At 31.5% G+C, this 13,402-nt stretch overlaps 2 protein-coding genes across 2 annotated transcripts; one reads left to right on the top strand and one right to left on the bottom strand.

The window, feature by feature from the left end:
- Window positions 1–666: 666 nt before the first annotated feature.
- On the bottom strand, window positions 667–2,665 carry LOC102619388 (vesicle-associated membrane protein 711-like). Its single transcript, XM_006474602.3, has 4 exons — window positions 2,053–2,665; window positions 1,266–1,456; window positions 1,024–1,187; window positions 667–917 (listed from the first exon to the last, which is right to left on the bottom strand). Exons 1-4 carry the CDS (start codon window positions 2,270–2,272, stop codon window positions 830–832), a joined length of 663 nt encoding a protein of 220 aa, XP_006474665.1. The 5' UTR covers window positions 2,273–2,665; the 3' UTR covers window positions 667–829.
- An 8,671-nt stretch (window positions 2,666–11,336) lies between these two features.
- On the top strand, window positions 11,337–12,794 carry LOC102620067 (36.4 kDa proline-rich protein). Its single transcript, XM_025097394.2, has 2 exons — window positions 11,337–12,007; window positions 12,559–12,794. Exon 1 carries the CDS (start codon window positions 11,414–11,416, stop codon window positions 11,999–12,001), a length of 588 nt encoding a protein of 195 aa, XP_024953162.1. The 5' UTR covers window positions 11,337–11,413; the 3' UTR covers window positions 12,002–12,007; window positions 12,559–12,794.
- Window positions 12,795–13,402: the final 608 nt, after the last annotated feature.

Genomic DNA, 13,402 nt, shown 5'->3' with positions numbered 1-13,402 from the left:
TCTTGAGATGTGGCATCAATGGTGGTTATCGAAAGTCGACAACGGTGAAAGCTGGTAGGAGGGCTGCTAATACTTTTGCAATTGGTCTTTTTCTGATTTATTTATACATTAATGATGTGCAATCAAACTAATATTGTAATTAAGCACCTAAATTTTCCACTTATAAACTGCAGTTCTTTTGCATTACTAAAGGAGTTTCTGCAGTTATTACGTTGTTATCTTTGATTATTTTCTGTTTTAATGAGAATTATTCATTAAAAAAATAATGTAGAATTGACGGATAATTGTTAATAACTAGCTGATAACAACGGATTATTTTAGAAGAAAACTAATATTTGAACTTGATATTTTTCACAATGATGTATAAGGTTTTTTATTTCAAAAAATGTAACGAAATATTTGTATCTATTTAAGCAAATCAACATAAAATAGGTAAAACGATAAAATAAACTTGATATTATTTGTAAATGCTTATGAGAGCAGTATCAAGAAGCTCTCAAAATGTATTCCGATAGTGACTTTTTTTTTTTTTAACCCTTAATTTGAAGAAAATCTGGGTATTCAAACCCTAATGACATCACCTTTTTAGAAGGGAAAACTTAATTATAATTAATTCGGAGAAAAGAGAAAAAAAATTACTATTGAAACAAATTATTCCTCTAATAAATCAACAAATTCTGAAATTGATTTGCACAGCTTCAGTCCAACATGTACATTCCATATATTCAACCTCTACAACTCTGCTCAGCAAAATTGCACCACTACAATGGAAACGAATTTACAGTTAGTCATTAAAAGAACAAGAGATGAGCTGCTCCTGCCAATTTCACTAGAAGCAGTAACGCCACAGAGGATCACGGCAATAAAATGCAAGCGTAACATAGATGATTATCAAGATTAGACATACTAAACCAGACCTGCAAATTGCAATTAATACAGAAAGAAGTTAAGATTGTACTCCTATCTCATATTATACACATGAATAATTAAACTTATTATCAAATGATTTAGTTGACCACATACGCAAGCTTGCAATTCCCCCAGCACACTGAACTTTTGTATCTGCGTGCCTGCCTTTTGAATCGAACTGTATTTCTATGCAGTGTGGCTGTTTTATCAACGAGCAGATTCAAGCGATCGCCCCTCTCCACGATCTTCTCAATATTGTCTATCATTACGCTCCTAACCTGTTGGAATAACAAGATTAATTAAATAATCTGTTAACTAAGGCCGAGATAATGGATATATTATTATACACAACTTACATGACTCATTTCACCTTTCAAACGGTTTAGCCTGTCCGCATTCGGATCATTTGAGTAGTGGTCCATCTGCTTGCTCAGAATCCGTGAAAATTCATCGTTCATCGCATAAGCAGCCGCTGAATGAATAGAGCGGCCGTAAGTTCTCACGAACCTTTGATGGATATCTTCAAGAAATGCAAAAGGGATTCTCCCTGCACAAAGTTTAAACGATTGTATGTATGAAATAATTATTCAAAATAAAAAAGCAATCTCCAACTCCAAGAACTAGCTTAGTCCATCAAAGAAACTTTCTCCTTATACAATGTGAGTCATTTAGCTGGTAATGACCAGCTCAGACCACGTAATGATCACCGGTGAATACTCATATTAGCTAAGTTAATACAAAAGTTAATTAGCCAATTATGATCATCATCTATGGAACTTCACCTACTGACCTATAGAAATTAATTTCAAAACAAATATTCTTGAATTAAACTCCCTCTAATTTACTCCTACGAAGATCCATGGAAATTATTACTGCCTGATGAAAACATCGTGACACATTAAATCTACATCAAGGCTTAATTTTGTGGTGCCACTACATGTCGAGTCTCTAGATACCATGGAAGAACAGAAATATAACACATTATGGTCAAATAAAACTTAATGCAACTGCCCAATCAAACATATTATGCGTCGTGTCAAGTGACAAGCAGGCTTCATTCAATCAAAATGCATTAAAAGAACAATGTACAAGGTTTAATTAATAAATTAAGCGGACAAACAAAAAAAAAAACAAAAAGCCTACATCCAAAGGAATCATCAGCCATGCAAAGAACGGTGAGATTATCGGTTCGTTTGACGTGAAAAATGTAGTGATCATGAGAATAAGATAAAATACGATCACTAATTCCCTGCGGCAATTTATCGATTACTTGTCTCGCTATTGCATTTCCATTTGTTTGCGCCGCACTAAACTCCGCCAATACCACATTCCCTCTTGCCACCATCCCATATAATATCCCCATTATATTAAAAAAAAAAAAAAGTTCTCAATTGATTGATTGATCGATCGATTTCATTACTTATTAGGGTTTGTTATTTGGGGGGGATAATTTCGACATTCTTTGCCTTGCCCCTCCCCTTTCATTTGTTTATTCAGATGGGAAAGGCAGAGGCATATCGGGACTCGGGAATTTTAGAACTTCTGCATGCTTGCTTGTACTTGTTTGCTGACATTCTAGTTCGAGGAAGTTGTCGTTTTCGAAGATCCGGATTTGGCGGGAAGAAAGAAGGTGGGCTTTGAGGAGAGTGACACGTGGATTCGTTTAACTAATTGGAGGAATTGAATCTAGTTTCGATCGAACCAAATGGTCCATTGCATAAACAAGAAAGCATAAGGGATATGGGCTAGAGTGTAGCTTTTAACACCCTTCTAAATTTTTACAACACCCCTTTTAAATTTTATTTCTTGAAATACTCCTTGTTTGAGTTATAAAATATTAACCGTCTTGCAGTAAAATTTCTCTCTAAAAAGAATATTTCTTTTGAATTTTTATTTTTAAATACATAAAAATCTTAAGATTTTAATTTATTTACTCTTACAAATTTCTAAAAAAAATCAATTAAATTTCAAAATATAAATCTAATTTATGAAATGTGATTGGTGTAAAAAAAAATTGAAAGAACAATTCATTCAAAGGGATTTTGATAATTTAATATAGCTTTGGTTATTTTGATAATTTCAATTGAAAAGGGATTTCATGAGGAATTTTAAGGGGTATCAAAAGGCCTACCCTCTGGGCTGCCCGCAAATCTGAGGAGAGGCTTCGATTTCGTTCAAGTCTGTTGACTTGTGGGCTGGATCGCTGGTCATGTAATTCTTAGCCCGATTGCAAGCTTGCTCGAGTTCAATTAATACCCACAAACAACCGAGAATTTTTTCAACCATACTCGACAAATCCAGTTTATACCATCAATCAATCTATGACGAGTAAATAGAGCTCTGATGGACTAAATCTGTGCAATCGTTCAATGAATTATTAGACTCTTAGGCTGTGCTTTGGCATATTAGATTGGACTAAATTAGTTTAGATTGGATTAAGTTAAATTATACAATATTATATTATGTTTAGTATAATATCGGATTAGACAATATTAAATTATATTTAATTACAAAAAGTATTTATGAATATTTAAGAGTAATAATTAAAATTAATTTAAAGGTATTTAATAAGAACATTAAATGTATAGTAAATTAGTTATTGGATAGTCATAATTATAATAAATTAATAAACCTATTTAATTGTTTAATTTATTTTTATCAGATATTTTAGATATATTTTATTTTATCAAAAAATTAGCAAATAATATATATATATATATAATCAATTAATTACTTGTATTATTACTTTTCATGATTATTTTTAATATTACAATAGTGATTATTAAATCTAATACAATCAATTATTGTAATAAATTATTAAATAGTTAATTTTATTGGAGTAAAAGTACCAATTTAATTAGACTATAAAGCAAACTAAAAAATAAATATCAAGTAAATCATGAATAAAATAATTAATTAATTAATTTTTAAATAATAAATATAAAAATGGTGTTATATATGAAAGAAATTTGTAAATGAATAATTTTTTTTTCTCTTATTCTAATCTCATCTAAACCCGCTTATAAATTGGAATTGTTAATCCCATGAATTAAGGACTGAATTTAAATTTAGTCACTACTAATTCAATCCAAGCAAAGTTGCCAAACATACAATAGAATATTTAATCCTAAAACTAATCTAATCCCACACTTAATCCTAACCCTCAAACATAACCTTAAGTCGCTGAAGTTTTATTCAGTAAATTGTACTATGATAATTTTAAAAAAGAAAAGAAAATAACCCTTCTATTTACTTGATTTGATGGTTCATATTTCAATATTAAGAGATAAAGAGTCGCCTTTGTAATGTTATCCTCCCTTCCTAATTATCCATTTTTGTCATTCAATGCTCGAGTGGTAATATATGTTTGTTCGGTTATGGGAGAATGGATTCGCTATTTATAAGCACCAGTATATTTCACCTTAATTTGTTAAGCTTCGACTCCCAGCTATATCCTATGTATATAATTGTAATGATTTGTAATTTTTTATTATTCAAAGCAAAGTGTGGGTCTCTAATTAATGAGGCAAGAATCCTCCAAAAAAAAAAAATTATTTTCAATGATAATCTCAAAATATATGAGTTGGACTTTTTTCAGACCAAATTAAAATGTCTGGATTTTTTTTTTAAGGTAAGGGGGGTGAGCAAGCTCAAATATAAGTTTTTACCCTCTTATCACCCCTAAAAATTAAACTCAGGTTTTGGTAGAGGCTGCAGCTGCACTGCAATCAACCTAACCACGCGCTTAGGGGTTAAAATGTCTTAATTGTACATTGTACATTTTTTATATTTTATTTTATAAATTTATAATTTATAAAATTTTATTTTTTGTGGGATTATGCTTTAAAAGTTGGGCTTATAGGATTTAAAACTATAAATAGATGTTACGGGTGGATAAAGTATACATAAAAAAGTGTATTTCAATTAAAATAATAAATATTTTTACAATTTTTTTTTTTACTGTAAATATTTCTCAAATTTTTGGATCAAAGTCAGACTTTGTAGATGAAGCTCAAGTATTTATAAAACATGCTCTAGTGGGACGGGCTCTCATTGCCATCCCTATCATAATCCCACAAAAAGAAGGATGTGTAACATAATTAATTTGGATAATTTATCAATGACAAAATATTATTATTATTTTTTTCTACAAATGAGAATAGAAAATAGATGGGACATGGCAGGGGGAGTCTAGAATCACGAACGAAGCTTGAGTTAAAACCATTCCCATATGCCTTTCAGTGTAACACAATGACCAAATATTCTTCTGTATAAGCATCGGATCCATATTTGGCTGGTCTGAAAAATGACTAGATCTCTAATGACAAACCGCACAATATCGGAGAGGCAAGGACCTGCCTCGTGCCTGCTTCATCTTATCACTTCTTACAATTTGGCCTGCGTGCATGAATCCGGATGATGATAGACTTAAAAATAATTAAGAAAATGATATCTCCATGTGCCCATATGTTATTATTGCACTACACAAATTCTTTATTAAAAGGAAAAAAAAGAGTTGAACATGGTATCTTGGTATGGGTGTACTTTTATCTAATAACAAGATCTTGAACAAGCCACGACCACCGGATCGTAACCCACATGAGATATCGTACCAGAGAGAGTTTTGCTCCTGGCCATTAGTTCTGTTGAGCAAACCTCAGCCATTTGATCCTCTGGTATATAAAATGAAACACTAAGCAGACACTGCACACGACAAAAAGCCAATTAATAAGCGCCCTGTCTGCTTATACAGATAATGCGACTTCCAGAGTAGAGGTAGACTGATGAGTTTTATTGGCTCATTCTCTTCTGAATTCATCTTTTTCTCATGTTCACTACGGCCCCATTTCTTATTTCTTTTTGTGTTGGCGTATACGTAGCTTACAAGATATCGCGTTAATTAAAATATTTAGTAAAAATTAATTGTTGTAGTTTAAAAATTAAATTAATTTTATCTGATACTTATATATGATCAAAAACTTATATAATCTCTTTGTTATATTTATTTAAAAATATTATTTAACATACACTGTCAATATTTATTTTACAATAATAACTTTTTCTTCACAAAATTTACCTCTAAGATTATAATAACTACTATTAGCGACCAGTGCATTTACTAAATACTTAGTTTGGTTTGGAAAACAGCTAATTATTTTTCACATCGTTTTGCTAAAATAATCATGGATGACTGAACTAAAATAATCATGGATATTAGCAAACTAATTAACTCAACAGAGATATTAGCAATCATGGATGACTGAACTATAGTAATATTTATGTAGCTAATTGAAGGCTCATTTTGTAACATTTTTGTGTGTTGTCACAGTCTAAAATTATGTACATTATTTGATAAAGGAGGTGCAGTTGATCGAGAGAGGGGAGATAGAAGGTCGGTTATAGAGGAAGAGAAAGAGAGAAAGGCCGACAAATCACATCATGAAGGGGAAAGCAGGATCACGGATGAACAAGATTACAAAAATTCCAGCCTCACTCGTTGCCTACAAAAGATAAAATCCACCAATCAATTCACATGACTGCCTCGCTGTACTGTTCCTTCTTGCTCCTATCATTCGCTTCTCCTCTTCATATGGATTGTTTATCTTTATCCCCAAAAAGGGGAAAAAAAAAATTCTCATTATGGGCATAATTCTTGATTCTAAATTCTAAAACCGTGTCCAAAGTAATTGAAAACAATAGCAACCCCAGTTTTTGGACTTCACTTATGATACATATATTGCAAACATGATAAAATTGTAAGGAAATTTTTAATCCCAGCTAAGATCTTACAAATAAATAAATAATAAACAGAAAATAAATGGAGAATAAAAGCAATTGCACTTCAGTTATGGTATATATAGTGTAAACATAATAAAATTGTTAGGAAATTTTTAAAATCACCCAAGATGTTATAAGCAAATAAATAATAAATTAAAAAAATAAAACAATTGCACAACACAAGAATTTATGTGAAAAACTCATATATTAAAAAAATCTACTATGTGAGTATTTTTCTCATACCAAACACCAATAACATATAATTTCTTAATAGACCTATGGTATGTTACGTAAATAAATGAACTCAACGTATATGTAGTGATTAATTCTTGTAGGAGAATTAATTTTTTTCTTATATTGACTGTATTCTCCTTGAATAAGCCAATTCCAAAGAAAAAAATTATTTATTATTTAAATAAGAATACTACTAAAGAAATAAATTATCTTGGAAATATTAATTAAAGAAAGAAGACATATTTGTTAATGAAAGGAAAATTATCATTCGTATACCCTATAGATGCTCTGTTATCAAAAATACTACAACACTTTGAGGGTATATCAATCGTCCACCCTAAGTTGACAAAATGTATTTGTCGTCCACCAAACTGTTACTTGCCGTTTAAATAGGATGACACCATAGGGGTAATTTGGTCTTTTCATATGATACAAGTGATAATTTAAGGGTATACAAGTGATAATAAAAGAATTTAAGGGTATACGAGTGATAATTTTCAAGGGTAAAATCGTCAATTCACTATAATTCCGTTAACTTTCAAACGGCAGCTAACGGTTTGGTGGTTGGCAGATAACTTTTGTCAATTTAGGGTGGACGATTGATATACCCTTAAAGTGTTGTAGTATTTTTGATAACATGGCATCTATAGGGTATATGAATGATAATATCCCTTAATAAAATAGTCTCTCTTGTATATAATCATCGACAAAAAATAATAATAATTAATAAAAAAATAAAGCACTTCATTTCTAATCAACAGTATATATAATCATTGAGTTTGCCTCGATTTCTTTCTTCTTACCTTCCCACTTTTAATATTCTTGACTTTAAATTAATGCTCACTTTGGGTTGACATTGGGCCATAATACTAATTAGGATCCCTCTATCTTATATGCATGTAAGATACATCCCTCTCACATGAACAATGCGTGAGCCCCACACATATACTGTTCATGTGAGGGGGATGTATCTTACATGCATATAAGATAGGGATTACCTACTAATTATCAACGTGAAAAATTCAGATCAAGAAGAAATTGTGGGTAGTCCTTTCAACTTTATACTATTTTCTTTGAAAAGAATTGCTCAACTTTTAAGTGGATCCCATAGTTGTTCACGAAAAGATTGAAACTTTAGATAAACATAAAATGAAATCCGTATATACTTAGGGAAGATATAATGTATGAAATCCAGATCATCGACACGTGAGAAAAGACCAGAAGTACCTTCACTGTAACCCACTCTAGTTGATGAATCTCCCTTCGAGGGGGCCCTAAAGTTTAAAATGATTAAGCTATTTATATATATATATATATATATATACACACACACACACACCCACCCACACACACACACACATAAAGAAAAAAACGATAAAGGGTAGGACCCTCTTTGCAATTTAATCTAATTAAGGACCCAATTGTATCAACGGTGGGATGGTATAAGCTCACTAGCTCGATTGAACTTTCGTGGAGTTTTTTTTTTTTTTCCCCCACAAAATATGGAATTGGTGTTGTTTAATTAATGGGAAGTAAATTTTTAAGTTAGTCTAATCTTTCTAGAGTTACCAAAACCTCATATTATAATATATTTATTGATGATAAGATTTTGTTTATTTTCACCCAAAGAAAAAAAGAAAAAGTCGCAAGGCATAAGTGGGTCTATTTTATTAGATTTTCTTTTCGTGAATTTAGGGCTGACGTTTATGCAGCAGCAAATTGGTCCATTGACTTCCACTATCGAAATTGTGAGCGTAATTTAGTGGCTTGACTGCGGGATCTTTTCCGCAAAAGAATGGATTAGTGGATCAAACAAAACCGCGTCCGATACTTATTTTTAATTATGAAAATATTTTCTGATTTAAACATATATGCATATGGGTCCAGCTACTATACCTATGGGGTTTGGTACCCCTTCTTTTGTCTTTTTTTTTGGTTTAAACCATCCGATTTCCGGCAACCGCATTGGGCCCCGACTAATTCGGATTCGGGGTGTAGTCACAGTTAAGGCTCTTTACCCCTCCCAAATGGTGTGTTTAGTGAGGATCGAACCCGAGAGCTCTTCCCACTTACCCAGCCTGCGCCGCCAACTGAGCCACAACCCTTCTTTTGTCTTTTTTAAATCCACCGTTGGATGATTATTGGGCCACTAGCATTAAAGGCCCTTGTTGTTCATGTAAAATAAGAAAAATCAAAAGTTTTATAATCATGACATATAAGTCCACAATATTTTAATTTTTTTTTACTCTATTGAACTTGGTTTTCAATTAAATGACTTATTCTTACATTTATTAATATCTATTTAAATTAATAAATTTATTAAATGACTTATTCTTACATTTATTAATATCTATTTAAATTAATAAATTTACTTATTAATTAATATATTAACTAATTTATTACATAATTAAACTATGTAAATTCATCATTAAACTATGTAAATTATTTACTAACCATAATTGATGATAAATATAAATGTGATTTTTTTTAAAATTTAACACGGCAACCAATTTTCTTTCACCCATGTGAGCAGGGTTCAAGCCCCACATATTTTTTTTTTCAAACAAGAGATTTTATATGTCTGGAATACACAAAATACGAAAATAAATTTAATTTGAGATTCTAGTAGGTAATGTTTTATTATTATTTTTATAACATAATGTTTAATTAACATACTAAATTATTTAATTATGTAGTAAAAATATTTTAATTTACTAATAATAATAAAGTGTTAGTTTATGAATTTGTAAAATCATTTTTGTTTGTTTGAGCAATGAGTTTTGTATTTTTGGCTGAGTTTTTGTCCTAAAATAAAAAGAATAAATTTAATTGAGTTTTTGTCCTCAAAATCGTGACTTCCAGAAGCATTAATGCAACTGAAAATTTGAAGGTGTGGGACTAATATGTAAAAATTTAAAAAAATTTAGCTTTTTTATTTTTATAACAAATTATAGGACTCCATTATAATAGACCTTAAAAAAGACAAAAAAGGGGTACCAAAACCCCTTTGCCCTATGAATATGATATATAGAGTAACGCTTCTAGATTTTTTTTTTTTTTTCCTTTTCCCCCGCTTTTTATTGTTTAGCGTTAGAATAATCCAATTTTCTTCTTATTATGGGATTCTTACCATCCACAATTTGAGATTGACATCCACAATTAATAGTACGTAGTAAATGTAATTTTTAAATAAAAATTTTAATAAAATTAATAAAAATATAATAATTTTTTTATAAAATAAATATAAAATTAAATTAATTTTACTTTTAAATTATAATAATTAATATTTACTAAATATTAATCAACGTCAATCCCAAACAGAGCCGTAATCTCTTATTTTTTCGCGATCATAAGGCTTACATACCTCTTGTGAATGTAAATCCATTTCACTAATCCCAATTCCGAAGGTAATTGGCTCACTTTTTACAAAGTGAAGCCAAACAATTTGTGTACCCATGCTACTGGGACAGAGCTACTCTCCTTATTTATCAATATTGTTTTATTCTTCAACATTTATCACTGAAGAATTTGCATTAACTTTCATAAGAATATGTACGTAAGACAAAAACCAAAGCAAAATTCTTAAAAATTGTTGCCAAGTAAATGTCAAAGACAAAACTATGATAAATTCTCCTTTAGTTCTTCAAATTAATTAGACATTAATTTGTTTTCGGATCACTTATTTTTTTAAATATTTTGAACATCTTTATTGTTATTTTTGTGAATGTTAGATTTTTTTTGGGTGGGGGTAGGGGGGGGGGGGGGGAGTATGTCAGTGCTAGATTAATGTTACTTTTGACTTTTGAGGACCAAAAAAAAAAAAACTACTTTCTGATTAATTTCTTGAGTGATGTTTCCTACCATTCATCGAAGATAATTTTTTGACTCCCTCGAAAAATAACATTAACATTAACTGGAGTAACAACGCGATGACGTTTTGCAAGCCAAAACAGAGCAGCCGAACAAAACAACAATAATTAACAAAGAAACACCATTGCTAATTGAATCATAAATAACACTAATATATAACAATTTACATTCCAAACTTTTATCCTAAATTTAATTTTATCTTAAATTGTGTTACATGCGATGTCTCGTTCATGCTTTATAATTTTCAAAAATTCTAAATAATTATTTTATCTCATCATTCACTTGATAAATTAATTATTTTATCTCATCATTCACTTGATAAATATCAAATAATTTAATTAAAATATCGAACCCTACTCCTAAAAAATAACACGAAATTATGCATTTGTAATACCAACTATCCAAATCTGACAGCTGCCTTCTGTGCTCATTAGCTCATCTTCACGTGATTTGCTTTCTAGACTTACAAAAAAATAAAATAAAATAAAAATAAAAAATTTTGCTCGCACGCTACCCCCTATATAACTCCTATGCTTTTCCTGTAAAATCTTCATCACCCTCTCTTTGTTACAACTTACTACAACAGAAAGAAGAGAGATTTAAAATAAAGAAAAAAAAAAAAATGGACTCCTCCAAACTCTCAGCTCTCCTCATCATTTGCATGCTTTTCATCTCCACAGCCACTCCCATTCTTGGCTGTGGCACGTGTGGCAAGCCGCACCCGAAGCACAGGAAACCTAGGCAGCCTAGACCCATCGGTCTTCCTCCCATTGTCAAACCCCCAGTTCCCTTGCCACCAGTCACTCTCCCTCCGGTGACCGTCCCGCCGATCAAGCCACCAGTCGACCTCCCCACTCTCCCACCAGTTGCACTGCCTCCAGTTCTCCCTAATCCACCAAGTGCTAGGAAGCCATGCCCATGTTCATACACACCACCTCCACCAGCGGCTGCCACATGCCCCATTGACACCCTCAAATTGGGTGCTTGTGTGGACCTTCTTGGTGGGTTGGTTCACATTGGTCTTGGTGACCCAGTTGTTAACCAATGCTGCCCAGTTCTACAAGGACTTGTTGAGTTAGAAGCTGCTGTCTGCTTGTGCACTACTCTCAAGCTCAAGCTGCTTAATCTTAACATCTATCTTCCACTTGCTCTTCAGCTTCTTGTCACTTGCGGAAAGACACCACCCGCTGGTTTCACTTGCACTCTTTAGATCTAAGTTAAGTATTTATAAAACTTTCTACTCTCTCTTAACGTCCTATCTTATATTTATTCTTCATGGTGTATTCTCTTCTAACAGAAAATTGATTTTTGCATGAGCTTACCTTCTTCTCTTATGAGCATTAATTTTTGCTCTTTCTTCTTTTATTGTTACTCCGTAGTTTCATGTACAAATTTCTGTATTTTTGTATTTTTCTTATGTTTGTTTGATATTCGGTGCTTTATCTACTGTAGAATGAAAGTATTAGGTGTTAATTTATGAATGCCTACTTGATATATAGTTATAGAAAATTATCAGTTCTGCTGTTAAAATCAACCTGCAATTTTATCAAAACACTTTAACAAGTAAGCTTACTATTGACAGCACAGTTGCCAGAAAGTTTAAATAAACCGAGCCTCCGACATATCGTAAATTGTAGTACTTACGTACTTACACACACACACCCATACATACATACATACGTACGTACGTACATACATACATACATACATACATACATCAATCATAAATGCTATTGATTGATTAGATGTGATGATGTGCGGATGCAGGTTGGTAGATTGATGATGGATACTGAAGGAAGAAATCGACATGAAAGGATGTCGAGACTTATTTGTTTGTTTCTTTTTCTCTCTCCCCCACTCTCTCTGTGTTTCTCTCATTGTTGGGATTGTAATGTTTGGTCACATTTAATTGTACACCCATTTGTTTTTATATGATTTGTCGCATTGTATGTGTGTTTTCAATGTCCTTGACAAGGCAGCAATTATTTGATTTTCCTACCTCATTTTCAATCTCTTTCATTTTCATTCCAGTGTCTTTGATTTGTTGCATGCACAGATAATATTTTCTTTTCATTCAATCATTCATTGATGTAATCAGTTTTTTAATTCTCCAAATAAATATATATATAGATGGAAGTTTGAAGAAGATCTTTGAAGAATGGGAATTGGTCTGCTTGAAACTGCCATCTGTTATTACATGATTTAATGGAGATAATTAAATAGCATTAAAAGAGAAAAGTGAAGCAAACCCTGATTTAATTATAGAACCGAAAAACAGCGCGAGGTTCTTGACTCAGCAAGTGTTCCATAGGTAGTGCATAATACGTAAAGCGTTTGGTGAATAATAATACCAGTAATTAATAATGTTAATCAACTATCTATCTAATTATAACTAATGAAGAGCCAGTGATTCCATTTTACATCAACTATGATAATTTAAAAGTCCCAAGCTCCATTTTAAAATTGTTTTAAAGCTATTATAACAAGAAATATAGAGGTACGGAGACATGCTGGTTGTGGATTTCGAGTGTTCTATATATGCTAACTTTCACAAGTCTAGCTAGCTAAAAAGTGTTGTACAAATAATTAAAGTGAAGTATAGGGACTATGA

This window comes from Citrus sinensis, chromosome 9 (assembly GCF_022201045.2).
Source record: "Citrus sinensis cultivar Valencia sweet orange chromosome 9, DVS_A1.0, whole genome shotgun sequence".
NCBI classification, from domain to species: domain Eukaryota; kingdom Viridiplantae; phylum Streptophyta; class Magnoliopsida; order Sapindales; family Rutaceae; genus Citrus; species Citrus sinensis.
The sequence above is the reverse complement of the archived record's forward strand: the minus strand, read 5'-3'. Positions and strand labels throughout refer to the sequence as shown.